This window comes from Danio rerio, chromosome 4, assembly GCF_052040795.2.
Source record: "Danio rerio strain M-AB ecotype USA chromosome 4, GRCz13ab, whole genome shotgun sequence".
Lineage (NCBI taxonomy): Eukaryota > Metazoa > Chordata > Actinopteri > Cypriniformes > Danionidae > Danio > Danio rerio.
In genome coordinates this window covers 60,452,253-60,480,057 of record NC_141024.2, presented here as the reverse complement: position 1 = coordinate 60,480,057, position 27,805 = coordinate 60,452,253, and the positions used below count along the sequence as shown (strand labels likewise).

The 27,805-nt window shown below is 36.5% G+C and overlaps 3 protein-coding genes across 5 annotated transcripts in view; 1 reads left to right on the top strand and 2 right to left on the bottom strand.

The window, feature by feature from the left end:
- The window catches only part of LOC141381800 (uncharacterized), an 887,475-nt gene that overhangs the window by 153,783 nt on the left and 705,887 nt on the right, over positions 1-27,805 (bottom strand). The window lies entirely within an intron of this gene.
- The window catches only part of LOC137491131 (uncharacterized), a 246,740-nt gene that overhangs the window by 70,039 nt on the left and 148,896 nt on the right, over positions 1-27,805 (top strand). The gene's annotated exons all lie outside the window — the stretch shown is intronic.
- Positions 5,431-25,874, bottom strand: LOC141381808 (uncharacterized). 3 transcript variants are annotated; one of them, XM_087250018.1, is made up of 4 exons: positions 25,729-25,874; positions 25,230-25,379; positions 8,875-8,985; positions 5,431-8,709 (listed from the first exon to the last, which is right to left on the bottom strand). In XM_087250018.1, the coding sequence occupies exon 4, from the start codon at positions 8,540-8,542 to the stop codon at positions 7,325-7,327; it is 1,218 nt and encodes a 405-aa protein (XP_087106144.1). In that variant the 5' UTR covers positions 8,543-8,709; positions 8,875-8,985; positions 25,230-25,379; positions 25,729-25,874; the 3' UTR covers positions 5,431-7,324. The 3 variants fall into 3 exon arrangements, with proteins under 3 accessions (XP_087106144.1, XP_088506480.1, XP_087106143.1); XM_088650354.1 differs by having other exon boundaries at positions 5,431-22,719; positions 24,348-25,379; XM_087250017.1 differs by lacking the exon at positions 8,875-8,985.

Sequence of the window (27,805 nt, the reverse complement as noted above, 5' to 3'; positions counted from 1 at the left end):
CGAAGGCAACCTGTGGTTTTGGGAAAAGTGACTGCCACCTATTGTTGAGGTCAAGCCTTTTGGGTTTGTCGTACAAAACCCTCTTTATGCATGTGCAAAGTAACTGAGTAGAAAGCATAGTAAATTTTGCTCCCCCCCACTGTCTTAGATGAAACTGCGTTTTGGTTTTTTCTTTTAGTGTTAAGACTAAGTTGGCCGGAGCACCTGTCTTGGGAACAGCAGGTGCTAGGTTCAAATCCAAAATGCACCTTTCCCTCAGATTACGGGAGAGTGGCTTTACTGATCTGAAAATCTTTCAATGGCCGATAGCATATGTTTGTCCAGATTTCCATTTTCTTTCCATCTTTTCAGCATTTTCTGCATCCTGACATGCTGGTTTTTGTGTTTTATCGTTTTTTCTTCATCGATTTTTGTTATCGGGCAAATGTCTCTTACAGTTAAACAAACCATTTTTGGTTGCCATTTTAAGACTTGCTGTCTTTTTTTTAGTTTCTTTGTGCAAAATCATCTTTCCCTTTTCAGCGTTAGCGCTGTCGCTTAGTTGGTCAAAGTGCCTGTTTAGTAAACAAGACATCCTGGGTTCATGTAGTGCCAAATGTACAGGTGCCAGAATTGCTTCTTCTTAAGAGTTACAAGTGTTTACGCAGCGAGCTGTTTAGCAGTCTGTTTCTTAAAAAAACTTAAAACCTTACAGGTTTTTCCAATTGTTTACACACAATTAATTGTACTTCAGACACAATGACTACAACATGTAACATGCACCAACCCCCTGAACCAACTCTGCTAAATTACAAGAACAATTCCTGCTTTACACCCAAATTGCAGGATTAAAACACATTTTTTTCAAAACACAACACACAATTCTCTGCATTTTGCACAATTTTCATGGAGAAAATATTTTGTTTTCACAAGGAACACAATGTCATTCACAATTGTAAAGTCAGTTGTCCTACTTTGCATACTGATTCATCATATAGGTAAACACCTGTCACACAGAATTGCAATTTAGAAATCAGAGCTCATCTGGTTCATAACTGGTTCTCTGCCTACCCATGTTTTTTAGTTGTTTATCTCCCCCTTCATATTCTCCATTCCTCAAACCTATTGAGGATTTTTTTTCCTGCCTGGAGATGTAAAGTGTATGACCGAAATCCACACACACAAATACCCCTTCTCCAAGCTATAGCAGATGATGCTTTTCGTGACTGGATTCACCATGCAAAGTGACATTTCCCCTGCTGCCTGGCCAGACCAGACCAAAACAGAAAAGAGGATGGTTCATCCAGGATTTAAACCCGGGAGTTCTCGCACCTTAAGCGAGAATCATATCCCTAGATCAACAAGCCACTGCAAGATAGCCACTGTACATGGCAAAACTATCTGCTGACAAACCAGCATTCTCAGAAAAAGGCCTCTGTGTAAGCCACAACGCCTTTACAAAACAGCGGACAACTGTAAGGGCTCAACCAAAATTTGAACCTGGGATTTCTCACAGCTTTATTGAGAATCACACTCCTAGACCAGCAAGCCACTATGCAAGGAATGATTTATGTGGTGACACTATCTGGGGTCCGTTCTTCGTACCTCGCTTAAGATGATTTGGCAGATCCTGGATCTTTTCATCTCGATAACTGATCTCTCGCTAATTTGGTTCTTCAAACAAGTTTGCGAATCAGATTAGAATGTCTGGATGAACTGATCTGAGATCGCTGCATGTGTTGTGAAAGACAGATCTTTCGATCCTCGAAATCATGATCAGCAATGCCATGATTGGCTGACGCTCATCAGCGTATTGACATCATCTGATTAATATTCAATAGTCCATGTGAGCAAAATTACATCAAATTAGCAGTAAACGGCTTGTTAAATTTGAAACGCAATAACCTTCCACATTTGTTGTGAGCTGCAGGCTTTACACTTTCATGTGTCAAGACAAGAGTATTCATCATGTATTTTAATGCATATCAGTGTATTTAGTTCTACATTTAGAGAAGATTTTCTTTATTATAGTAGCCGGTTTTTTAATCAGTGTAAAGAAAAACTTGTTGTTTACAAAAGCATTTTAATATTGATAAGGCATCTGCAACTTTTGTGAAGCATCAAATCACTGGCATATTAACTGTCAAAACATGTTTATGACTGCATGAATGTATTATTGCTTTTAAAAAAAGTCACATATTGTGGATTTCTATTATACACAATTTGTACTAAAGTAATTTAAAAAGTTCATGTCAATACATTTTCTCTTTGCACCACCAGGTGGCAGTCTTTGTACTTTTATTTCGAGGGTGTAGATTGCATAAGTTTTATTAATATGTATAACTTCATTTATTGTATTAGTAACTATAAACTATATATATATATATATATATATATATATATATATATATATATATATATATATATATATATATATATATATATATATATATATATATACATAGTTAAAAATATTTACCATTTTCCCAAGTATATATAACTACTACTGTAAGAAAATATTAGAATTCGGTACTTACTTTCTGTATTATCTTTGCTTGAACTGAGCCGATCTAATCCAATTTATAAGAATTTAACCTGCTTCCGATCAGGTTTGACCTAGCAGAACTGTTGCTATGACAACAACTCTCAGATCAACTTTGAAGAATGAAACGATCCTGGATCGTGTTAAATCGTCAATATCTAAATACAGCTAACTGAGTAATCCACATACGAAGAACGGACCCCTGCTGACAAACTGGAATTCTTCGAAAGGCGTTTTTATGAAAGACATAATGCCCTGTAAAACGCAGGACACCTGCAAGGGCTTGTCTGGGATTTAAAACCCCGGACCTCTCGCACACGAAACGAGAATCATACCCGGGGGTGTCCAAACTCAGTCCTGGAGGGCCGGTGTCCTGCATAGTTTAACTCCAACTTCCTTCAACACACTTCAACTCCATGGAGCTTTCTAGTATATTTAGAAGAGCTTGATTAGCTGGTTGAGGTGTGTTTAATTGGTGTTGAAACTAAAATGTGCCGGACACCGGCCCTCGAGGACCGAGTTTGGACACCCCTGCCCTAGACCAACGAGCCACTAAAGTGTTCACATTTTACATGGCGTCAGAAGTATCAGATAGTCAGAAATTTTTCTCAAACAAATCAAGGGCACCCTAAGCGAGAATCATACCCCTAGACCACCGAGCCACTGCAAAACAGCAACTTTACATGGCGACACTATCTGCCGACAAACTGGCATTCTCAGAAAAAGGCATCTGTGTAAGCCACAACGCCCTTACAAAACAGCAGACAACTCTCAACCGAAATTTGAACCTGGGATTTGTCATGGCATGAACGAGAATCATACTCCAAGACCAGCAAGCCACTTTGCAAGAAATTTTTTATGTGGTGACACTATCTGCTGACAAACTGGAAATCTTTGAAACACCTTTTTATAAAAGCCATAATTTTGAACCCAGGACCTCTTGCACCCAAAGCGTGAATCATACCCCTAGAAAAACAAGCCACTAAAATCTGAAGTTTTCACATGGCATCAGAAGCAGCAGATAGTCAGAAATCAAGTGCAGAGAATTTGTAAGATGGAGGAAGAGAGTCTGAAACAATGGTGGATAGTCAATTGGGTGAGAGAGAGCGTAGGTTTCTGCGAAAGGCAACTTGTTTTGGAGTGTATGGTGGCTCAGAAGTCCTGTGGATGTTGAGAGACAAAAGGAAATATTCCGATGTGTGTAGTGGAGTTACTAGTGTTTGATCAATGAAGCAATGTCGCGTGTAAATAAGATCAGTAGCAGAAGTAGGTGCTCTTTTGAGGTCAAAAGAGGCAAGCAGAGTCTGGAAGTCAGTAGCTTGAGGTTTTTCAATGTGGATGTTGAAGTCACCTAGCACCAACAAGGGAGTGTCATAAACAGAAAAAGATGAGAGAAGAACATCCAGTTCATCTAAGAAGTGACCTAATGTACCTGGTGGGCGGTAGATGACAACCACATTTATGTAGAAGGAGTGGATAATGGTGGCAGCATGGAATTCAAAGGAGCTGATCTTTGCCAGTGACTATCTCTGAGTAAATTTCCATTCTTTGGAAATCAGTAGTCCAGTTCCACCCCCTCTCCCTGTCTGACGAGGAGTGTGGGAGAAAGAGAAATTAGCAGAAAGAGTAGCATGTGTAGCAGTGTCCTCCGGTCTCAACCAGGTCTCAGTTAGAGCCATGAGATTATAGTCAGAATGTGTAGCTATGGAGGTAATAAAATCTGCCTTGTGAACAGCAGATTGACAATTTCAGAGGCCCTCGGAGAGAGAGAGTTGTGAAATAGCAGATGCATGTATTGAACAAAGGTTGTGATAATTATGCCTGCAGCGTACCTCCCGTGCTTTGCGAGTGTTAGTAACAACAGGAGTTAGTTAACACATAATAAAAGGGCAATGAAAACAATAATAAGTGCAAAGATTAAGTAAAATAAATAAATTAAGTACTCAGGTGCTTTGTCAGTGTCTTTGCTCGGTGGAGTCGCACAGGTAGAGTCAATGGTCTTTACACTCGTCGGTCTTCACACGCAGTGAGACTAGCTGCTTATATACACCCCTGAGCGCTTGCTGATAGAATTCAGCTTGGCATGCCTCAAGAGTTCCCACAATACAACAACAGAAACTGAGGCGAGGGGTGCAAAACCGACCGTGATCCACACACAAGCTCTTACAGTAACCAAGGAAACAGTGAGTAATCTTTCTAGCACTACACACAAACAACTGAAAACAAGTCTAAATGTACTTACACGCTGCTGGTCTCGTTGCTAAAGTGCTTCTCCTTATATGGTTGAACAAGCCATCCTACTTCCCTTACTTACTTACATTGTCTATCCATCCATCTATTTATTCATTTTGTTTAGTAAATGTGTTATTTTTGAGGCTGACCTAATAAAAATATAATAATTTTACTGCCAGAATTTTAGGTGCAGGCTAGGACTGTCTCTGCCATTGGCAGATAACGTTGTTTTTTTGGCTTCATAGGACATGGACTTTCAGCATGCAGTGGGACGGTTTGCTGCTGAGTGTGACATGGCAGGGAAATAAACAGCACCTCTGAGTCAGAAACCATGGTGCTTGACTGGTAAAAAGGTGGCCATCTCCAGTTTGGAGAGTCTTTACCCCAAATGGAGTACAAGTATCTGCGGTTTTTTTTTTTTCATGAAAAATGGAATGTGAGATTTAAAGATGGATCAGTGGAGGAGTAGCAGTAATGCATTTGATGTGATTGTCTGTTGTGGTGAAGTAGCTGAGATGAAAGGCATTGTTCTAAATTTACCACTCAATCTAGGTTCCTACTCACATCTATGGTCATGACTGAAAGGACAAGATCTCGGTAACAACCGGACACATTTTGCAAAATGTTATGACCTGCTTGTTTGAGTTGCACCATAAAAGTGAGATGAGACAACAAAATAGCCTGAATGCAAATGATTTATTATAAAATGTAACTCAGAACAATCAATCAAAGCAACCAACAAATTTCTAGGCATAATAATGAAGATAAAGAACTTAGGATATAATCACAACAACACTTTAACTACATAATATAAGTAATGCAAAACAAAACCATAAAGTTAAAGAGTCAATGAGATGGCAGGTCTTGACATGAGCACTCCCGAGTAGCCACAGCGTCCAGGGGTAGCTAGCACAACAACTTTTATATACCCATTGATGAGTAATGCAGGCATCCAATCAAGATTTACCACATATTCCAATCTGGAGTCTTGGGATTATCACAGTGTATTAATATTGTAAAACTAAATACTTGTCGCTCTGCCAAAATCATCAAATATTCATCAAGTTTGTATTCTACTCAAAACAGTAAATGTAGTAAACTAGAAATAATTTTGAATCTAAAAGTAAAGAAACTTTACTAATAAATAGATGATTTGTTTCTCATTCAGGGAGTCAGACAAAGAACATCATCGAAAACAACACTAGCTACATGAATACACTGAAGAGTAGAGTACAGATGTATCCGCACCTGTACAATCACTTGCAAAAAGATTTTAAGCAGCAGAGATGCTGTTTACCAGATGTTTATGAAACTGTTCTTCTCTCAGTTGCCATCATTGTGTTTACAGTAAACGCAAGGAGCGCAACACATTTCTACAAAATTTTCACAGAGGCACAACAAACACACAGACGCAGGGGAGAAAGACAGTGACTGTTTACATCAGGGGTCTCAAACTCGCGGCCTGCGGGCCATTTGCGGCCCTCAGTGCAATATTTTGTGGCCCGCGCCGACCGCTGTACACTGACAGAATCAACGGAGCGGGGAGAGAGATCGCTCTCCGCTCCGCTAATTCTATCCGTACACAGCGGTCACTGGCATTCCCCGCCCGCCGTGTAAACAAAGGGGCAGGGATGCCGGTGACGTCACCACGCACGCCGCCCCTTTGTTAGACGCTGTGACGGGCGGGAAGTGTTTAGGAGGGAACTCGCGCCGGCCAGAACCAAGGTAAGCTGTTCCCGCCCCTGCCTGCCACTTAGCTACCTATCTACAGCCTGCATATGTATTAAAGGTAGATACAGACTGGTACAGACTGATGTGACTGGAGTGGGGTGGGGGTGTTTTTAAATGCCATGTTCAGAAGAACTGTTCATAATCTTCACTCAATGTTCTATTAATGTTCAGGACACTTCATGTTCAGAAGAAATAATTAAAACTGTTAATAATGACATTTGAGGACTTTTTTTGTGAAATCCCTTATGCGGCCCAGCCTCACCCAGACTTTGCCTCCTGCGGCCCCCAGGTAAATTGAGTTTGAGACCCCTGGTTTACATGGACATCAGTAACTGACTGTTTAATGACAGTGGAATGTTTGATACCGCACATTGTATAAGAGAAAAAAAAACGCATTTCTCGGTAACTGAGATGCACTCAGTAAGTCAGAAAGCCATGTGCGTGTGTAGACTATCCTGTCAAAAAACGCGTTTACATGTTTACACTCAGAGAGCAGCATTTACAGCAGATCCTTCAGTCCATAATATTGTAGTGATTTTAACGTACTGACTTTAAACAATTCCTCTTCTCCCACTTGTTTTGGCAACCCAACTAGTCGTCTCTCTGCCGTCTGAACACTGTTTGAGGTAAAACAGTCTTTAAAGCTATCATACATATTAATGAAGTTGCCCCGAATACACAATAGAGCGCACTGATTGGTTTGAACAAAGTCTTTCTCATGAATGAATGCAGTACACATTTAGAGACGTCATGAAATACTCCCAGGTACAGACAGACAGTCTACATGCTGGAATACTCGCAAGTAAGTGTATGGGTAGAAAAGTCCAGTGTGACCACGGCTTAAGTGCATGTGAATGGTTTCTTTCCAGTGTGGATCCTCATGTGTTGATTAAGGTATGATGAGCGGCTGAAACTCTTCCCACACTGAGTGCATGTGAATGGTTTCTCTCCAGTGTGGATCCTCATGTGTTGATTAAGGTATGATGAGCGGCTGAAACTCTTCCAACACTGAGTGCATGTAAATGGTTTCTCTCCAGAGTGGATTCTCGTGTGGTGTTTAAGGTGTGATGATTGGCTGAAACTCTTCCCACACTGAGTGCATTTGAATGGTTTCTCTCCAGTGTGGATCATCATGTGTAGAACAAAGTTTGATGATTTGCTGAAACTCTTCCCACACTGAAGGCATGTGAATGGTTTCACTCCAGTGTGGATCCTCATGTGTTGATTAAAAGATGATGAGCAGCTGAAACTCTTCCCACACTGAGTGCATGTGAATAGTTTCTCTCCAGTGTGGATCCTCATGTGGTAATTAAAGTGTGATGATTGGCTGAAACTCTTCCCACACTGAGTGCATGTGAATGGTTTCTCTCCAGTGTGGATCCTCATGTGTTGATTAAGGTATGATGAGCGGCTGAAACTCTTCCAACACTGAGTGCATGTAAATGGTTTCTCTCCAGTGTGGATTCTCGTGTGGAGTTTAAGGAGTGATGATTGGCTGAAACTCTTCCCACACTGAGTGCATTTAAAAGGTTTCTCTCCAGTGTGGATCATCATGTGTAGAATAAAGTTTGATGATTTGCTGAAACTCTTCCCACACTGAAGGCATGTGAATGGTTTCTCTCCAGTGTGGATCCTCATGTGTTGATTAAGGGATGATGAGCAGCTGAAACTCTTCCCACACTGAGTGCATGTGAATAGTTTCTCTCCAGTGTGGATCCTCATGTGGTAATTAAAGTGTGATGAGCTGCTGAAACTCTTCCCACACTGAGTGCATGTGTATGGTTTCTCTCCAGTGTGGATCCTCATGTGTAGATTACGGGACCACGATAAGCTGAAACTCTTCCCACACTGGGTGCATGTGAATGGTTTCTCCCCAGTGTGGATCCTCATGTGTTGATTAAGGGATGATGAGCAGGTGAAACTCTTCCCACACTGAGTGCATGTGAATAGTTTCTCTCCAGTGTGGATCCTCATGTGTAGATTACGGGACCACGATAAGCTGAAACTCTTCCCACACTGGGTGCATGTGAATGGTTTCTCTCCAGTGTGGATCCTCATGTGAATCTTAAGAATGTATTTTCTTCCAAAACTCTTTCCACACTGAGTGCAGGTGAAACGATTCTTGTCTCTCCTTTTTAAAATACCATCAGTCTGTAAAAAAGTTTTTTCCTCAATTTTGACATGATGTTCCTCCTGTTTACTCCCCTCGTTTTCTTCAGTTAGGTCTGAAATAAAAAAAAATAAAACATTAGTTTTCATTAAGTCTTTTCATTAAGTCTTAAAGGGCACCTAGGTTACCCCTTTTTTCAGATTTAATATAAGTCTTTTGCGTCTCTAGAATGTGTATATAAAGTTTCAGATCAAAATACCCATCAGATTTTTCATTATACCTTTTACAAGATGCTGTTTTATACTGATTTCCAGCAGGGGGTGGTTTTGTCGTACTGCGCCTTTAAGCCGAGTTCTGCCCGCCCACTGTTTCTACATGCCTCCTCCCTCAGCTGCGTCAGACAACAGACAGACTTAAAGGAAGAAGGTCTCACGTTGCGTTTGTGAGATACTACAGTAAGAACTAACCTTTACTAATCAGTATTGTGAAGTTGCATTGATGAGTCACACACATACAATATCGTTACAAAGTTAACGCGCCCACACACACACACACAGATACACACGCAGGCAGGCAGGCAGACACACAGAGCGCGCTTAGCTTAGTTAAGGCTAACCTCAAGTACTGTGTGGATATCTGTTATGCTAATGTACAAAATAAACCTGATTTAACTTCCACAAACCGGGATTGAAGCGTCTTCTTTTATAATTGTTCTGACACGCGGCTGTGCTGATGAAGTAAAGCTGAAGTAAAACGCTGTAATTAATTACACACATATTCTGTTTTAAAACACTTTAAACATGTGAAACTTACTCTTAATCACATTTGATGATGATTGCTGATCCTAGCGAACAGAACAGACCTTTTATTCCCGGTTGCTTTGCGTATGTCTGCCTGGTCTTGTTGACATAAACACGTGACTACCGGAACATGTTAATGCGCGCAGCTGTCAATCAATTCGGTGGGCGGGGGGGAATCGCACACCTACGTAATGGTGCGATCGATTTGAAAACAGCTCTAATTGGCAGACCCTTTTTTTGTAGTTAAATTGAAAAAAAAGGACTGGGTGTGTTCATATCACCCCAGTATGACGGTCTATACACTATACCAACACACAGATCTGTCCAAACAGCTTGAAAAGTAGATTTTTTACCATAGGTGCCCTTTAAGTCATCCTTATTTATCTAGTGCTTTTACAATGTAAATTGTGTCAAAGCCACTTAACATAGAAGTTAAAGTAAATTTAAACTGTCAGTCCAGTTTTCAGAGTTTCTTACATAATTGATCATAAAAGTCATTTTGGTCATATTGATCAGACACAGATTTGAAAGCTGTAAATGGCCTATTTTTATTCCTATATATTCACAATTACAACAAAACGTTTTTCTAAAATGTGTAAAGCAGACAGGGAATACTTGTATATTCTGTGCCTGACTGAAAAAAGTTATTGGGTAACAGCTGAACAAACAGCTGAATTTTTGCCTTGCAGACATGAGACATGCCTGTCAGCATCTGCATAAAGCAGGGGTTCTCAACCTTTTGCAAGCTGGGCCCTCCCAAAGCCGCTTTATTGCAGCTAGGGCCCCAGTGACTCAGAGAGGGTACAAGGACCTTACATTTTTGAGACTTGCTTAGCTTCTCGAAGAGAAATCAAACAAATGAGCGCTTTCTAAAGTCTATGAGCACAGCACACACAAATAAACTAAATTGACATACTGCAGTTATATTTCGAAATGTGTTTTTTTTAATATTTATAACATTTGAATACAGTTCAGCAACATACATCACACAACCTGACGACAAAGGGAGCTGACAATTAAACATCACTAAATTTACCATCACCTCAAGATTGAAAATTTTACACTGATTTCATACAGGGTTCATACAGACACAGCCTAATGAAAATCAAAGACTTTTAGGCACTTTTTCCAGCATCTACTTTTATTTTCGAAACTGACATGCAATGTATTGAACACCTGAAATGTATTCTCAGCAACCTATAAAACATTGCATAGGAACTATTAGCAAATTATTGTTATAATAAAATAAATGATGTAGCCTTCCCAGTATAAAATAACAGTAGCAGACCTAACTTTATAGCTACAGCTCGGCAGAGTCAGCACAGGTGTAAAAACAGGTGGTTTTATTCCTGATGAGAATATTTATTGTTGTCAGACTTCACTCTCACATAAATACACTTAAATAAATCAATCAAAACTCATAGCTAATCAGGATAGCCTGTGCGTGTAGGGGGAGAGTCAGAGGAGGGTAAGGTCAGTAAAAATTAGCATAAAAAAGGGAGTGTCCGTTTTGGGCACGTGCTGATTTTCACAGAGGCAAAACAAACACACAGATGCAGAGGAGAAAGTCAGTGACTGTGTTTACATGGACATCAGTAATCGAATTATTTGCCAAATTATTAAATGCTAGATTTTAATTGCAGTTTGGCTCTTTCATTCAGGAATTTCATTCGTGCCTGGTGACAAACGAGATATTTGATTCGAGGAATTGCTGGAAGCGTGTATCTTTCATGCAATGTTTGTTGCAAAAAAAAAATCCTTCACATTTCTCTGTAACTTAGATGCACTTGGTAGGTAGCGTCAGAAAGCCATGTATGTTATTCCTGTCACAAAATGCGGGTGTAAGTTTGATTGTGGTGCTAACATGTTTACACTCGGAGAGCAGCATTTACAGTGGATTTTTCAGTACATAATATTGTATATATATTATCGTACGGTAAACTTTATTAACTTAGAAACCATTTGACTAAGGTCTGTCTCTAAACACTGAAAGAGTACTGCTGACGAACTAACTTTGCCTCTGAATAAACAAACAAAAACCACTGGTCGCTCACTTAACAAATCTGTAGAGACAGGACAATCAACACATACTGGAGCTCTGTCTTTTATTAAAGGAGACGAGCAGCAAATCTGGATTTCACCATTTTCAGATGAGAAAAGCTATCGGGTAAAAAATGTTCCTTAGACACACATTTCTGTCACGCGTCGCGTGCAGCATAATCCACACGTGAGTCCAGCTACGCTATCATAGAGGGAAAATAAAAACAAAACCTTCACTGCAGCAAATTATAAAACGCAACACTGACGACCAAATATTTCTTGTTCTCCCACTTGGCAACACAACGTTTTAGATAGAATTTTAGATAGTAAATTTAACTACCTTAGAGTTAAAATTAACACTCCCTCAGAGTTTATATGGGAACCACTATAAGTGTTAAAAATAACACTTTTGAAAGTGTTAACATTGTCAACACCAACAGAGTGTTAATTAGCAAACTCTTATTGTGTAAATATCTGTTAAATTTCCGAAAAAATACCAGCAGCTGTGGTTGCCAGAATCTTTCTGTGAAAAACATGGAAGTTTTATAGAACTGTATAAATTTACAAAAAATAACCATATTTCATGAACTAATACAATGTTCAGTTTACAAAATCATTGCTTAGTAGAAAAAAATGTAAAGTCTTTAGATGCAATAATGTTTTCATGTGTGATTGCAATTAGCAAACAGATTTTGACTGCATTAGTAACTACACAGTTACCTTTATAGAAAAGAAGATACAGCATAACATCAAATACTCTCAGTTCATCTTGGACTTGAACAGAGACACTATTATCCTCCACAATGGTAACACAAAAACTGTTTAGCTGTTTTTCTTTTTTTTTTTTTTTCATTTTTAGATTTTACGGAAAAATACCAGCAACTGTGGTTGCCAGTAATCTGCTGTTTTTAACATTCATAAATTCAGTTTACAGAATATTTCTGTTAAAAACACATTCAACAGTCTGTATTTTTATCGATCTCACACTGCAAATTTTAGATTTAGTAGATTTAACTACCTTAGAGTTAAAATTAACACTCCCTCAGTGTTTATATGGGAACCACTGTAAGTGTTAAAATAACACTTTTGAAAGTGTTAAAATTAAAATTTAATTACCCAGAGTGTTAATTAGCAAACTCTTATTGTGTAAAATATCTGTTAAATGTATGTCAAAATACTGGCAGCAGTGGTTGCCAGTAATCTGCTGTTTTCAACATTTTACATTTGTAAATTCAGTTTCCAGAATATTTCTGTTAAAAACAAATCCCATAGTCTGTATTTTTCATTCGAACACACGTAAGCCTTAAATTCCAGAGCAAAATCCTCACTAGTGTCCTCACTACAGAGGGCTGAACACTCAGACAGTGATGAAGTTAATGAGACAATTAAGTGTCTAATTAAAGGAGGATTGAGAATTATTGATGAACAACTGTTAACAGCAGAATCACTGAAGGACAGAAAAACACAAGCCAAAACCAAAGATGAAATCAACTGAGAGAAAAAAAAAACTCTAAATAAAATAATAATCAATAAAAATAAAACAAATTACACAATTTTTTTTATTTTTCAACATCTTTAAAAAAACTCATCAAATTAAACAACTTATCATGGAGCTTCACCTATTACTGAGGTGATAGGCTGCACCTATTTTATTTCTGTCATGTGAACAAAAGCTCTTAATGAAATTTCCGTTGTTCATTTGAAGTCACCATGATGGAGGACAGAGTCTGCTTTAGTCAGGCTCTTCAACTTCTTACTATAAATGTCTTTTATTTTGGCTGCTATAGTTAGTGTTAATTACGCTAATTATACATATAGCATGGAAAGCTGAAAAAAAATTAAAGTGTTGGTCTGAAGAGATTATTTATGATAACATAGCCATCCTTTCCTGCTTGATTTTTAATTCAGTATCATATTAATTATGTGTGAGAAATAAATAATATACATAAATGAAACCAATAAAGCTCCAATAATATAAAATAAAAACACTATTTACAATGAGAATGTTTGATCTATGGCAGAACTTAAAAACACACAGACATCAACAATTAGTCTTTGAATCTCAATAATGGTGACAAACAAAAAAATAAAAATCAAGTAAAAAAAAAAAAACACTACTGAAATATCACCTCCCAAAAACAACACAAAATAAAGGAAAAGAAAGAGATTGTAAAAACATAAAGCTGCATAATTTATTCATGCTGCAATGCATGCTGGGAGCTTTGTACTATGCTGGCACCCAGCATGCATTGCGGCATGAACTATGAAGCTTTTTTTTTTAGCAACCACAGTTGAGGTTCATATCCTGATTCTTGAAGCCTGTGTGTCATAAAGCGCAAGCCGGAGCTTGAATTTTTAGTGCATGACACTCTAATTATTAATTGGTTCCAATTGTTTGTTGAATCTTCTATGAAGAGCAGCAGACTGCCAGTAGTATTGTCCCATGCAGTTTTAATGCAACTATATTTGCATATTTTATGAATCAACTTATTAAACACTTGAAATTAAATCTATAACAATTAAGCACAAACTGTATAGTTTCTCTTGACCTTTCTTGCTATAGTTAATGAGTTTTAGAAATACAGCTATAACAGTCGGAGAAACATTAGGATATAAGAGTAAAGCTTCAAGAGCTCAACTAAGCAGCCTCTGATCTCTATGATGGTGAGGTCAAATGAAATATTGTTAATAAAAAAAATATAAACCTCTGTTCATTGTAAAATATTTTTACAGAAATGAAGTCAAACTGTAATCAATGAAGCTGCTTATACTATTATTTAATTAAGTTGTTTAATCCTCTGTTTTAATTCAGTTGGTTTGGTGTGAGGCTGTGTCTGTAGTTTTATTTCTTCCTTCAATTTCTTATTCCTTCAGTGATTGTGCTTGTTAACAGCAGGTGTTCCACAGCAGGTGTCTCAATTCACTTATTTGTGGTCATTCCCTCTGACTAGTGGACTAAACTAATTGACTAATTTAAGGGCCAGGTGAATGAGGGTGTGGCGAGATTTCAGACACTCTGATTAGTTTCTCAAATATAAGGGTTTTCTACAAAGGTAGATACATGTTACTCTGTGTGACAAGGAGGCAAATCAGCTTCTAACGCAGAGAGGGTTATTTTACCTTTATCTAACTCTAGAATTTTAACACTTTACTCTGAATTACCACAACACTTGAAATTTAACACCAATGAATTTGCTGTGTGTACAGGTACAAACAGTCTTCAAAGATATAATGCACATTAATGAGGTTGCACCGCATACACAATAGAGCGCGTTGATTGGTTTCAACCAAGTCTTACTCATGAATGAATGCAACACACTCAGAGACGTCATAAGGTACTCCCAGGTAGATGTTCAGTCTACATGCTGGAATACACGCTAAGATCTCATGGCCGTGAGGCAGCTTCAAAAATTCATTTTAAACCGGAAGTACGAATTTGCTCAAAATAACGCAAAAACAACCAATTTTCACTTTTTAGTGAAATATGTGTGTCCTAATAGTGTTTTTAGCAGTGTGGGACACATATACGACAGTCAACAACTCAAAAAATGTGTTTTGGTGTTTTGTGACCCTTTAATGTCAGAAGTAGAGTATGGTGGTATTGTTATTTTGGACCATTGTCCAGTCTCACTAAAACTATGTTTTCCAGGCAATGTAATCCCCCAATGTACATGACGGTTTAACTCAAGACTATTGGCAGATGACGATTTTGTAAAATTTATTGATGCTCAAATAGATTTCTACTTTGAGACAAACAAATCCCCAGAGATAAGTTAAAGCATCCTATGGGATACTCTGAAAGCATATAAGAGGAAAGATTATTTCAGGTCAACGTAGTGCAAATAAAAGTATGCCAAAACGGCTTACAGAGATTATGAATAAAATACAATGGATCTCAACATCTCAACATCAACACTCAACATCACCTTCTGAATAGCTCCATAAAAAAAAGACTTCTTCTGCAAGTGGAATATGACTCCTTGACAAGTGAAAAGGCGTTATGAACGAGCTGGCAGGTTATTGTGTTACCAACTGAAATGATCCTCAGCAGTTGGTTTTATAGTTGCAGCTCTGAGGTAAACAAAATTGAAAGTAATGAGGGTTTTTTCTTTAATTATTTGGAATTACCATCTGTGATTCAGATCAGTTGGCATCAGAAGGAAAATAACACCTTCTGAAATTGAAAATGCAATCCAAAAAATGAACACCAGAAAATTGAAAACTCAATCTGGCCCTGGTGGCTTCCCAGCTGAGTTTTATAAGAAGTTTACTGTCACGCTTACACCCCTGTTGTGCAAGGTATTTGCTGAAGCTCTTGTCTCGGAATCACTCATCCTCTTTATGATATCGGCTGCTCTAACAGTACTTCTTAAAAGGTAAAATGATTTATTTAAATGTGAATCTTATCGTCCGATCAACTTAATCTGCTGTGATTATAAGATCCTGGGGTGTTTCTAGAAAACCTAGTCAGAGCTTGTTTGTCAAGCCAAGGTGTGTCTGATTGGCGTCGGAACTAAACTTTGCAGGACACCGGACCTCCATGACTGAGTTTGGACATGCCTGCTCTAGGGGAACGAGACAGGGCTACCCTCTGTCCCCTCTGCTTTTTGACATTGCCCTTTAACCTCTTGCAATCGTAAAGAACTCAGATAGCTTGCAAAGAGTTTTCAGAGAGGGACAAGAACATAAGTTCCTGCTATATGCTGATGATCTTCTTTTTATGTCAAATCCAGATACATGTATTTCAAAAGCTCTTACAATAATTTCAGAACTGGCAAATGTTTCTGGATACATAGTCAATCTAGCAAAGTGTCTCCTTTTCCCTATCAATGATAGAGCACAGCAAATGTCCTTCCAATCCTTTCCATTTTCAGCAAGTCCTGATAAATTTGTATATCTGGGTGTGAGTGTGACACGCAAATATAAGGATTTGTTCAATAATAATTTTAAAACAACATTAGACAAAGCCAAACGAGACATGGCATGGTGGTCAATCCTTACTTTATCTTTGGATGGGAAGATCAATTCCATTTAAAGTGGCACTACTACCAAGATTTCTGTTTCTTTTTCAGACTGTGCCTGTTTTTTATTGTCAAGTAATTTTTTAAGAAGTTGATTTACATATTTTCTGGACTATAAGATTAAATTTTTTCCCTAGGTTTTGACCATGAGGCTTATATAAAGAAGCAGCTATTCTGTGGATTTTTCTTCCACCGCTAGGGACGCTCTGATCGGAATTACTGGTAGAATAAAAAATAAGATAGACGAAAAATCAATGCAAAGAAAAATAGACTGCGCTACTTTTTCTTTAGCAGATAGAACACGCATGACAAATTACTAACTGGAAACTATATTCAAATCCTTGCCCCTTCATCATGGAAACCACACAAAGAAGTTCATATGATGCAAGTTAAGTTGAAGGCCATCGGGCTTGCTACCCAGGAAGGAAACTGCGCTGCTGCACGCAAGCTTAGCGTCAACGAATCTATGGTGAGGCGTTGGAGGCGGCAGCGGGAAGAGCTCATGCAATGCCAAAAGTCAAGAAAAGCTTTCAGAAGACATAAAAGCAGTTTGCCTGAACTTGAAAATGTCCTACAAGACTTGGTGAACACACAGAGAGCATATGGCCGAGGTGTGTTCACTGTACAGATCAGACTGAAAGCCAAAACAATCGGCTTCAAAATGAACATTGAAGGTTTCAAAGCTGGGCCGTCATGGTGTTTCAGATTTATGAGACGTAAAAACCTGTCCAATAGAGCACAGACCACTCTGTTAGCAACTCCCTCCTGACTATCAGGAAAAAGTTGAAAACTTCCATAAATTCGTTGAAACAAAGATACAAGAGAACTCCCGGACCAGACAACATCAATAATATGGATGAAGTACCTTTGACGTTTGATCTGCCTCTGACCTGGGGCCTGTTTCAGTAAGGAGGTTCAAACAACTCAGAGTTTAAACTTGAACTCTGAGTTGATTTACCAAGAGATTAAAAACTCAGAGTTTTCGGTTTCAGAACAGCTGATCTGAGTTGGGTCAATCAACTTCGAGTAGACCAACTCAGAGTTAAGTGCGCGCACCGTGACTTTAAAAAGGCATTATCAATGGAGCGCAGACATTACGAGTGACTATGGCAATATCTTATAAAAGAGATCACCATTTCTTTCTCCAGCTGAACTTGATGTTCTCATGCAAAGTTATAGCAAATATGAGCGTATATATTTGAAAAGAAGCAACCATCAGTGAAGAAGAGACAGTTAGCGTGGGAAAACAGCTGCTCAAATTAATGCCTAATTTAACTTTTTAAGTATTTAAATATTTAAGTATAATAAAATAAGTAATGTAATTTGTGACGTTTATATTTTTTTTCTAAACTTTTTTATACATTTATTAGTTTTAAATGATTTAACAGTGCACTTGTGTGTCTGCCTTTTTTATTGATCAAGTGATAGAGGTTAATATAACATTTAGAAGGTAAGCAGTACTAAAAATAATTTTTAGAAAGAATAATAATCCCATTAATCTAGTTACAGTGCATGTCGAAGGTGAATTTAATTTAATTATTAAAAAAGGATAAGCCATTCTAGTACAGTTCTTCTGTGTGTGACTAAAATGTAGGCAATAGCTATGTTTCCATCCAAATATATTACATAAATTTATGTGCAAAACTGGAATATTGCATAAAAGATGCGAATAAAATTCCATCCAACGAGTCAAAGAAAAAAAATTGTCACTTCCTGATTAAACTGGCACCAAATATCAACAGTAAAAACAGAATTTACTGTGGTAGAAGAAGCTGCGTCGTTTATTTAGCCTAATTAATGTACTTGCGCCTCGATGTCAGAAGACAATGCTGAAACACAATGAACACGTGGGGGTGTCTGAAGCCATGAGACGCGGAGACTCTTGACACGCACCAGACGTTCGGAGGTAATTAATAATATACACTAATACTGAAACAGTTAAGGCATTTTAGAATGACTAAAACAATATTTAAGACGTGTTACAGTGTGCCCAGCCTGCTGGTTTGTCCATTTACACACATTTTCATTATCATATGATCATGATCTTTTTTTTAATGTACATACTGTAATTTGTTCAGTAAAAGTTTTTCCATCTAAGTTTATGCGCACATTTTCTATCGAATAAAAGTTTATCCTACTCAGTTATGCGTGTTTATTATGCATATTTTAAAAAGTTATGTGCATCATGACGTTTCTATCAATCGTTTTTATGCACGTATCCAAAATGAGCATTAAAATAGGTGTGTGGAGATGTAAGGCTAAGGCGAGAAATACCGCTTCATCATTAAAAAAGGGGAGGAGACAGACAGAAACTCTGAGTTTAGAGAATAAAACCTGCTTCTGACCAGGTTAGATTCACAGAGTAAGTTACCACAGTAACTTACTCTGAGTTAAAGTTACCTCTCTTTCAGAAACAGGCTTGACTTACCCTGCTTTCTAGAGTTTAACAAACCTGCCATTTTGAAACGGAAAACCCAGAGTTTCTCTCATTTCAGGGTTAAAATACTCTGAGTTTTCAGTTAACCTCCTTTCTGAAACAGGCCCCAGGACTGTTAACAAGACAGGTGCATCATCCGTGTTGTTGAAAACAACTGGCCATGAGAGAACGCACTTCACCTGTGTTCTGGCATGCACGGCATCCAGACAAAAAATTCCACCAATGGTGATTTTTAAGCACATAACTATGCCCAAAGAACAACCCCCGAAAGGTATAGTGGTCAAAGATAACGCCAAAGGTTGGATGGTGGAAGGCCTAATGAAGGAATGGTTAACGAAGTGCTACACTGTAAAAAATTGCTGTTAAAAAACGGTCAGATTCTACTGTAAAATAATGTTTTTTCACTAAAACAGTAATATTCTGTTAAAAACAGTGCTTTCTGGGTAACATTTTTGTTTTCGAGAAAGTAACCAACTGCAGAAAACTGTGAGCTAACAGAGTTCAGATTCGATGTTTTGAAGTCTGTGTTTGAAATCACACTTTGTGTCCTTGTTCACTATTTCATACACTAGTTAACTAATATAGTTCACCTGACAGTTTTAATGAACACTAATGAGTGAATTCAGACACTGATGAACACCTGCTGTTAATAATTACAATTACTGAAGAAAATAAACAAGAAACACAAACAGTGACTTGAGTTACAACATTAAATAAAATCAAATAAAATAACACAGCTTCAGTCTCAGCAGAGGATCATTAAACAACTCTACAAACAACAGCAGACACACACTTATTACTGACTGATTTGACTTCCATACTATTCTCATTGAGATCCAACAGAAATTAAGGTGTTTTTTGTGTCACCGTAATGGAGTGAGGGGCTGGTTTAGTTGGGCTCTTCACCCTTGAACTTATTAATTCAGACTCTCCAATTACTATAATAAATAGTTAACAAAATGCTTGTATTATAGCACTCAAGTTGGAAAGTCAATAAATAGAGAAATCTATGTGTCTGAAATTAGTTCTTATAAATTTTTTGTTATATATCTGGATGAAGGGCCTTATGCAATAGATTTTATGCTTAGTTGCAGGTATTACTTTAATTAATGACAAGTGGAAACAGAAAAGATACCTCCATAATTACTTAACAGTTAAGAAATAACATACAAAAACAGTTCAGTTATGACAAATACACACTCAGACATCATGAATCTGACCTTGTATCTCAACAATGGTAACATCTCAAATGTTTCATGCTGCAATGCATGCTGGGAGTGGCACGGTACAAATATCCCAGCATGCATTGCGGTATAAATTAATGTTGTATAATGGTCTCACAGTTTTCTTTATTTGTGTTTGATTCTGCTGTTGTTTATGTTTAGACTTTCAGTTGCCTGTTTGTGAGTTAAACTGTTAATTTTGTTAGTTGTCACCATTTTTGAGGTTCATCCGCTAATTATTGATGTCTCTTTGAGTGCGATTTACACCATAGAGCAGTGTTATTGTCCAAGATATTCTTAAAAACTTCCAGATATCATTGCCATATATAGACATACAATGTAAAACAATAGATTTAACATTGAATAGGAGCAGTAAATTTTATTATACTAAATGAGAACAGACTCTGCCATTTAATAGCAACATGAACATCACCAGATCTTATTTAGGTTTTTGGCTGGCTTGCCACAATAAATGAGTTTTTAAACAATTTTCTTAACAATTGCAGCAGCCAAGATATATAAATGTTAAAAATGACAGGGCTAAGAGCCCAACTAAAGCAAACTCTGTTCTCCATGATGGTGACGTAAAACTTTCACTTTTTCTCAAGAAGAACTTTAGTAGATGTTATACAAAAACACATGTATTAAGTAATAAGTGTAGCTGGTGATGATGTTTGTAGAATTGTTTAATCATCCGCTGATCATTTAAATGATTAAATCATTTGTTGTTCTTCAGGTTATTTCATTATAAAGCTGTGACTAAAGTTTTGTATGTTCTGTTCTTGTTTTTTCCCTTCAGTATTTCTTCATTTGTTCATTGTTAATCCTCAATTATCATTTAATTAGTCAGTTAATTAATGAATTTACTTCAGCTTTGCTCCATGTTTCTTGAACACTCAGTAGTGTGAACACTTCAATTAAAACTGAAGTATATGCTCTGGGGTTTAAAGGGTTAAAGGAGTGAGAGGTAAAAACACAGTGTAAAAATGTATTTTAACAGTAATATACTGTTAATTTACACTACGAAAATAGACTGTAAAAAACAGCAGATTGCTGGCAACCACAGCTGCCAGTAGATTACCGTTAAATCAAGGAAAAAACAGTATTTTACTGTAAAACCTGAAGCTAATTTCTTCTGTGTGTCACCGTTGTGGAGGAGAGTAGAGCCAGTGTATGAGTTAAAGATGAACAATGAGCTGCTGATGTTATTCTGCATGTTTCTCTATTTAAATATAGCGGCTGTTTAGTTGCTGATGCAGTCAGAATCTCTCTGGTGATTCCAGATTTACATGTATGTGTGCTGTTGTGAAAAATAAGACATTAGAGTTAAACCGAACTTTTCTAATTAACTAAAATAAGTTATCATTATAAGTATGCTTCTAAGCATATATAGCACATTACTTCATAAACTCATTCAGCAGTTGACCAAGTTGAGGCAGTTGCTTTCAGTGAGCAAAATGAGTTCACTTGAGTATTGTGTAAATCAATGTAGTCCATGTATTTTTACAGCAACATACTGCAAAATAACAGTACATTGCTGGCAACTGCAGCTGCCAGTATTTTACTGTTTTTTAACGGGACAATTTTTAACAGGGTAAATTGTTCAACTGAATCATTGACTTTTTCTTTTTGTTTCAAAAATACAGATTTCTTTACAATTTAAAACAGCATCTTTGGATATCTTTTTGCTGAAGATAATGTTGTCCTTAAAAACTTAAAACAAAATGTAAAAAAAACAACAACTTACATATACCGTAGGGACGGTGCAGCAGAAAATATTGGCGGTTTTACAAACCTTGACTTTTTTCAAACCACTGTATACCTTGAAAACAGGAATCGTCCCATGCCTAAGCAGCTTCACACTTTTAAGATCTAAAAATTAATTCTTTAAAAAAAGTCTCAAGCAAAAAGATTCCAATAGCGCCGCCTGCTGGTACATAAGGAACATGGTCAATACTGACAAACTTTACACTCAGATGTTTGCATATCATCAGCATGCTGTAATCCATTTCTTAAGCAGCACAAGTCATTTTAAGACTAGTTTGTTGACCAGTTGTAGTCAGTGCAATCCTAAACGTTATTGTTCCTCTATAGTTTGTTTTGCCTCATGTCATCCTACAGCAACATCATATAGTTATGAATACTGTACAATGTTTTATAATAATTAATTGTTTTAGTGTCCATTTCATTCAGCATATTTCAAATTAGGGGCATCCACGTTTTCTGACATACTTTTAATCAGGGTTTCTGCAGGTTTCACCAAGTTAAATTTAAGATGTTTTAAGACATTTTTAAGACCATTATGAATGAATTTTTAGACTATGGAATTTTTCAAATGCCCCAGATGAAAAAGATTTTTATTTGTCCTATCAAAAAATATTATAATTTAATGCATTTAATCATAAAATAATAATTGAATAATAATAAAATATTTTTTTTTTTATATTTCTTAACAAAATATTTTAAATATTGTGTAAAAACAAGAGAGCTCTATTTGTATCCGCACACTTTTTTACAAAATAAACTTTCTTTAAAATAAAAAACAAACGAGCAAATGTTTTTAAAGTTTTAAAACTATAATAAACTAAATCTATGCGCAACAATCTGTCCAGGGGCCTGTTTCAGTAAGGAGGTTCAAACAACTTAGAGTTTATACTTGAACTCTGAGTTGATTTACCGAGAGATTAAAAATTCAGAGTTGTCGGTTTCAGAACAGCTGATCTGAGTTGGTTCAATCAACTTCGAGTAGACCAACTCAGAGTTAAGTGCGCGCACCGTGACTTTAAAAAGGCATTATCAATGGAGCGCATACATTACGAGTGACTATGGCAATATCTTATAAAAGAGATCAACATTTTTTCCTCCAGCTGAACTTGATGTTCTCATGCAAAGTTATAGCAAATATGAGTGTATATATTTGAAAAGAAGCAACCATCAGTGAAGAAGAGACAGATAGCGTAGGAAAACAGCTGCTTAAGTTAATGCCTAATTTAACTTTAAGTATTTAAATATTTAAGTATAATAAAATAAGTAATGTAATGTGTGACGTTTATACTTTTTTCTAAACTTTTATACACATTTATTAGTTTTAAATGATTTAACAGTGCACTTGTGTGTCTGCCTTTTTTATTGATCAAGTGATAGAGGTTAATATAACATTTAGAAGGTAAGCAGTATTAAAAATAATTTTTAGAAAGAATAATAATCCCATTAATCTAGTTACAGTGCATGTCGAAGGTAAATGTAATTTAATTATTTATTAAAAAAGGACAAGCCATTCTTGTACAGTTCTTCTGTGTGTGACTAAAATGTAGGCAACAGCTATGTTTCCATCCAAATATATTACATAAATTTATGTGCAAAAGTTTCCATCCAACGAGTCAAAGAGAAAAAAATAGTCACTTCCTGATTATTGGCGCCAAATATCAACAGTAAAAACAGAATTTACTGTGGTAGAATAAGCTGTGTCAATTAATTGTTTATTTAATTAATGTACTTGCGCCTCGATGTCAAAAGACAACACTGAAACACAATGAACACGTGGGGGCGTCTGAAGCCATGAGACGCGGAGACTCTTGACACGCTCCAGATGTTCGTAGGCAATTAATAATATACACTAATACTGAAACAGTTAAGGCATTTTAGAATGACTAAAACAATATTTAAGATGTTACAGTGTGCTCTGCCTGCTGGTTTGTTCATTTACACACATTTTCATTATCATATGATCATGACCTTTTTTAATGTACATACTGTAATTTGTTCAGTAAAAGTGTTTCCCACGTAGTTTATGCGCACATTTTCTATCGAATAAAAGTTTATCCTACTCAGTTATGCATGTTTTTTTTGCATATTTTAAAAAGTTATGTGCATCATGACGTTTCTATCAATCGTTTTTATGAACATCCCTAAAAATGAGCATTAAAAAAGGTGTGTGGAAACGTAAGGCTAAGGCGAGAAATACCGCTTCGTCTTTAACAAAGGGGAGGAGACCAACAGAAACTCTGAGTTTAGAGAATAAAACCTGCTTCTGACCAGGTTAGGTTCACAGAGTAAGTTACCACAGTAACTGACTCTGAGTTGAAGTTACCTCTCTTTCAGAAACAGGCTTGACTTACCCTGCTTTCTCGAGTTTAACAAACCTGCCATTTTGAAACAGAAAACCCAGAGTTTCTCTCATTTCAGGGTTAAAATACTCTGAGTTTTCAGTTAACCTCCTTTGTGAAACAGGCCCCAGGTCTATGTCCTCAGCAGTAAATCCATGGAGCACGTTTAAACAAATGTTATTGTAAGCAAAATAATTAAACTATTATAATAAATAGAGTTAAAATGAGCTTTTTGAATAAAAAGTTTAACATTTATTGAGATGGATTGTTGGTGATAGTATGGTTTTTGCCAGATTGGGTAACAAAACATGAACAAAGAAAAAAAAAGACTTGTATAAAAAAGATTTAAGACCTACAACACAACATTTCAGTAAATTTAATACTTTTTAAGGCCTAAAATTTTAGATTTTGAAATTTAAGACATTTTAAGACACTGCAGGTTTTAAATAGGGAATAGCCCTGGTAATTAGTTAATATAATTATGATGTCATTCAAACTCAGTTACTATCTGTGAGAACTAGTAACAACTACTAGAAACAAATTTAAACCCATAAAAAAGTTGATTAAAAAAAGGGGGAATTGTGATCAACGTGACATATGCAAATGGAAAGTACTAAGTCAACACTATCACTGTAATAGCAGACATCTTTTATGAGAATAGAATAGGTCAAATATTGTCAGCTCAGATAAACTTTTTAAATTGATTGTTTTTATTTATTTTATATAGTGCCAGTGCTCATGGACGCTTTACAAACAGTAGGACAACAAGAAATGCAATAACCTTAAGAAGGTAGAGAAAATGGGAGACTATTAAAACAGAAAAAGAATGACACGAGAACAAGTATGAAAGAAACTCATTCCTATCTTTAAATAAGAGCTTATGTGCATTTAGGAGAGCTAGGCAGCACACTCAGGGCTGCAAGATGGATTAATTTAGTATTCTTATTATTAAAATATATCTAAATGAGGATCAAATGACTGAGTTGGTTTTTGAGAATGAAAATTAACCTGTTTGTTCCTGCAGATCTTCCTGTTTGACTGTGAATGTTTCTTCAATCTTCACATCTTCACTCTCCTCTTTAATAAACGCCATCTTTATAACCGTGTGGAGATCAGTCGCTTCAGCAGGAGTTTTTCTCTGTGTTTGGACACTTTATCCTGTTTAAAATGAACAAAACAATGAACAGAAACAAACTTATCTTTAACATTTGCTTTAACAGTTTCTTTATATGAGAGTAATTAACAAAAATAAATCAGGTAAGTCTGAGCAAGAAACAATAGCCACAAATGAGCTGATTAAAACTAGTAACGTAACTACATGTCAGGATAAAAACAATATTTATAACCAAATAAACAAACAAACAAAAAACTGAATAGTTGTACAGAAGCTTTTAAAAATGACTAAAGAACTTAATACAATGTTGAACAATGCATCCACACATATTTACATTTTATAATGTTAGCATTCAGATATTATTTGAGTGTAAATTCAAAATGTGCAACTCACCTTTTCTGTCTTCAATGAAGAAGTGGGATAAAAAATGCCTTAGTGTGTTTTTCTTTGTATGTTGTTGTTGTTAATAATCCCAATCTACGAATCTACTATCGTAGTTTGTCCTCCAAAGTTGTTCTCTTACAGCTAAATCAGATAATGAAGCCTCCGTTAGAATATATAGATGCAACCCTGCTGACCTACTGGATCTGGAATGTGATTGGATAAGACTCAATTGGCCCCCATTAAAGCTGGTATAAAGATGCAAATGAGCAGTGGGGAGCAGTGAAGATTCAAGACACATACAGTGGGGGATGGAAAGTTCAGCAGCTTTACAAACCAGTTTTACAGAGAAATAATGATGTATTGGGAAAATAAGTCATCATTTGTTTTGTTGCTGTTGTTTTATAGGACTATTGATGGAAGCTTTTTTTTTATTTTGGCAGCTGCATTTTGTAGTTAATGCTGATACACTTATGTTGAGGTAATTTGATTTGTAAACACATTTTAATTGTTTTTTTTCCCAAGCTGGTTTTTGTTTAAAGATGCAAATGAGCATTGAAGACTTAAACCACACTGATGTCTCAACACACACAACTACATTCACTTATATAATAGTTATGTAAGTGATACTATTAAACTGTGATATATCATTATTCATTAAAAGAAACAATTTCTAATCTTCACAGTGAGGTTTTATTTGTGTTAAGTTCAGTCAATATAGTAATATTAGCAATGTTTTTGTCAATTTATCACTGAACTTGTTCTTTATGTGAGTTTAGAGTCCTTTACTTCTCCTAAAGCACATGCAGCTCATTACTGCTTCCTGTAAACTGTCAACACACTCAACAGGTCAATTATTTCTTTCCAAAAGTGTCTATAAATTTTTATGATCAAAATGTAACTTGTTTCTGTGCCAGTTTTTATTTCCTTCGTTTTTTAGTTGAACAGAACATGTGTGAGCAGCTCATCTTTCTCGAAAGCCTCTTATTCACCTGATATGTAATAAAGATGTTTTTCCCTCTGATTATCAGTTGTGTTTGTGCATACAAATATGCATAGACATTCACAAAAGCATATATAAGATACTCTGTGACAAAACCTTTTTTAACACTGTAAAGCTATCACCTACTGTCCATTTTTTGCTACTTTTGGCCTTAGAAGGTAATTGTTTGTACATTAATCACAAATGAATGAGACACTCTGTAACTTCAAACTCATTAGTGTTAATTCCAGGTGCTGTGAAATGTTATGTACAAGCTGCAGAGGCAATCAGGTGTGATTAAAGTGCCATATATCTGATCCAGTCCTCCAGCATCTTTTTTGCTTCAAATAAAGTCTTTTACGCTAAAATCATTATAGAATTGGTCTTTTGTTGCTAATAATTGATTTATACTATCTGAAATATAACTAATTCTATTATATAGCTTTATCGCTTAACCAGGAGAAGGAGGGAAAATGCACTCACTCACTCAATGCAGTCGAATCAATGAGCAAAAAACACAATACATTAAAGGTTACCAAGACACATATCACAGCAAGAGAGATCTGTTATGGTACAGGCACAAATCAAGCGACACAAAGAAACCAAGAAAGCAACTTTTAATCAGAAAATCAGAAACTTTACATATATATATATATATATATATATATATATATATATATATATATGTATATTATTTATTCATTCATTTTCTTGTCGGCTTAGTCCCTTTATTAATCTGGGGTCGCCACAGTGGAATGAACCGCCAACTAATCCAGCAAGTTTTTACACAGCGGATGCACTTCCAGCTGCAACCCATCTCTGGGAAAAATCCACACACACACTCACAAACTACGGACAATTTAGCCTACCCAATTCACCTGTACATGCATGTCTTTGGACTGTGGGGGAAACCGTAGTACCCGGAGGAAACCCACGCGAACGCAGGGAGAACATGCAAACTCCACACAGAAACGCTTGTTGCTATACATATATATATAGCAGCTGGGCATAGTTAGTCTGCAAGCAAGTTGGGCTGCGGTCACACTAGAGTTTGTGCTTGCAAAATTCTTTCATACATCGCTGCAAAAAAGGGTGGGATAAAACAAT

Coding starts and splice junctions, on each gene's coding strand:
- LOC141381808 (XM_087250017.1), bottom strand. CDS start 25,314: ATGGCGTTTATTAAAGAGGAGAGTGAAGATGTGAAGATTGAAGAAACA. Junction 8,710..25,229: donor AGATCTGCAGGAACAAACAG/GTTAATTTTCAT, acceptor TTTTTATTTCAG/ACCTAACTGAAGAAAACGAG.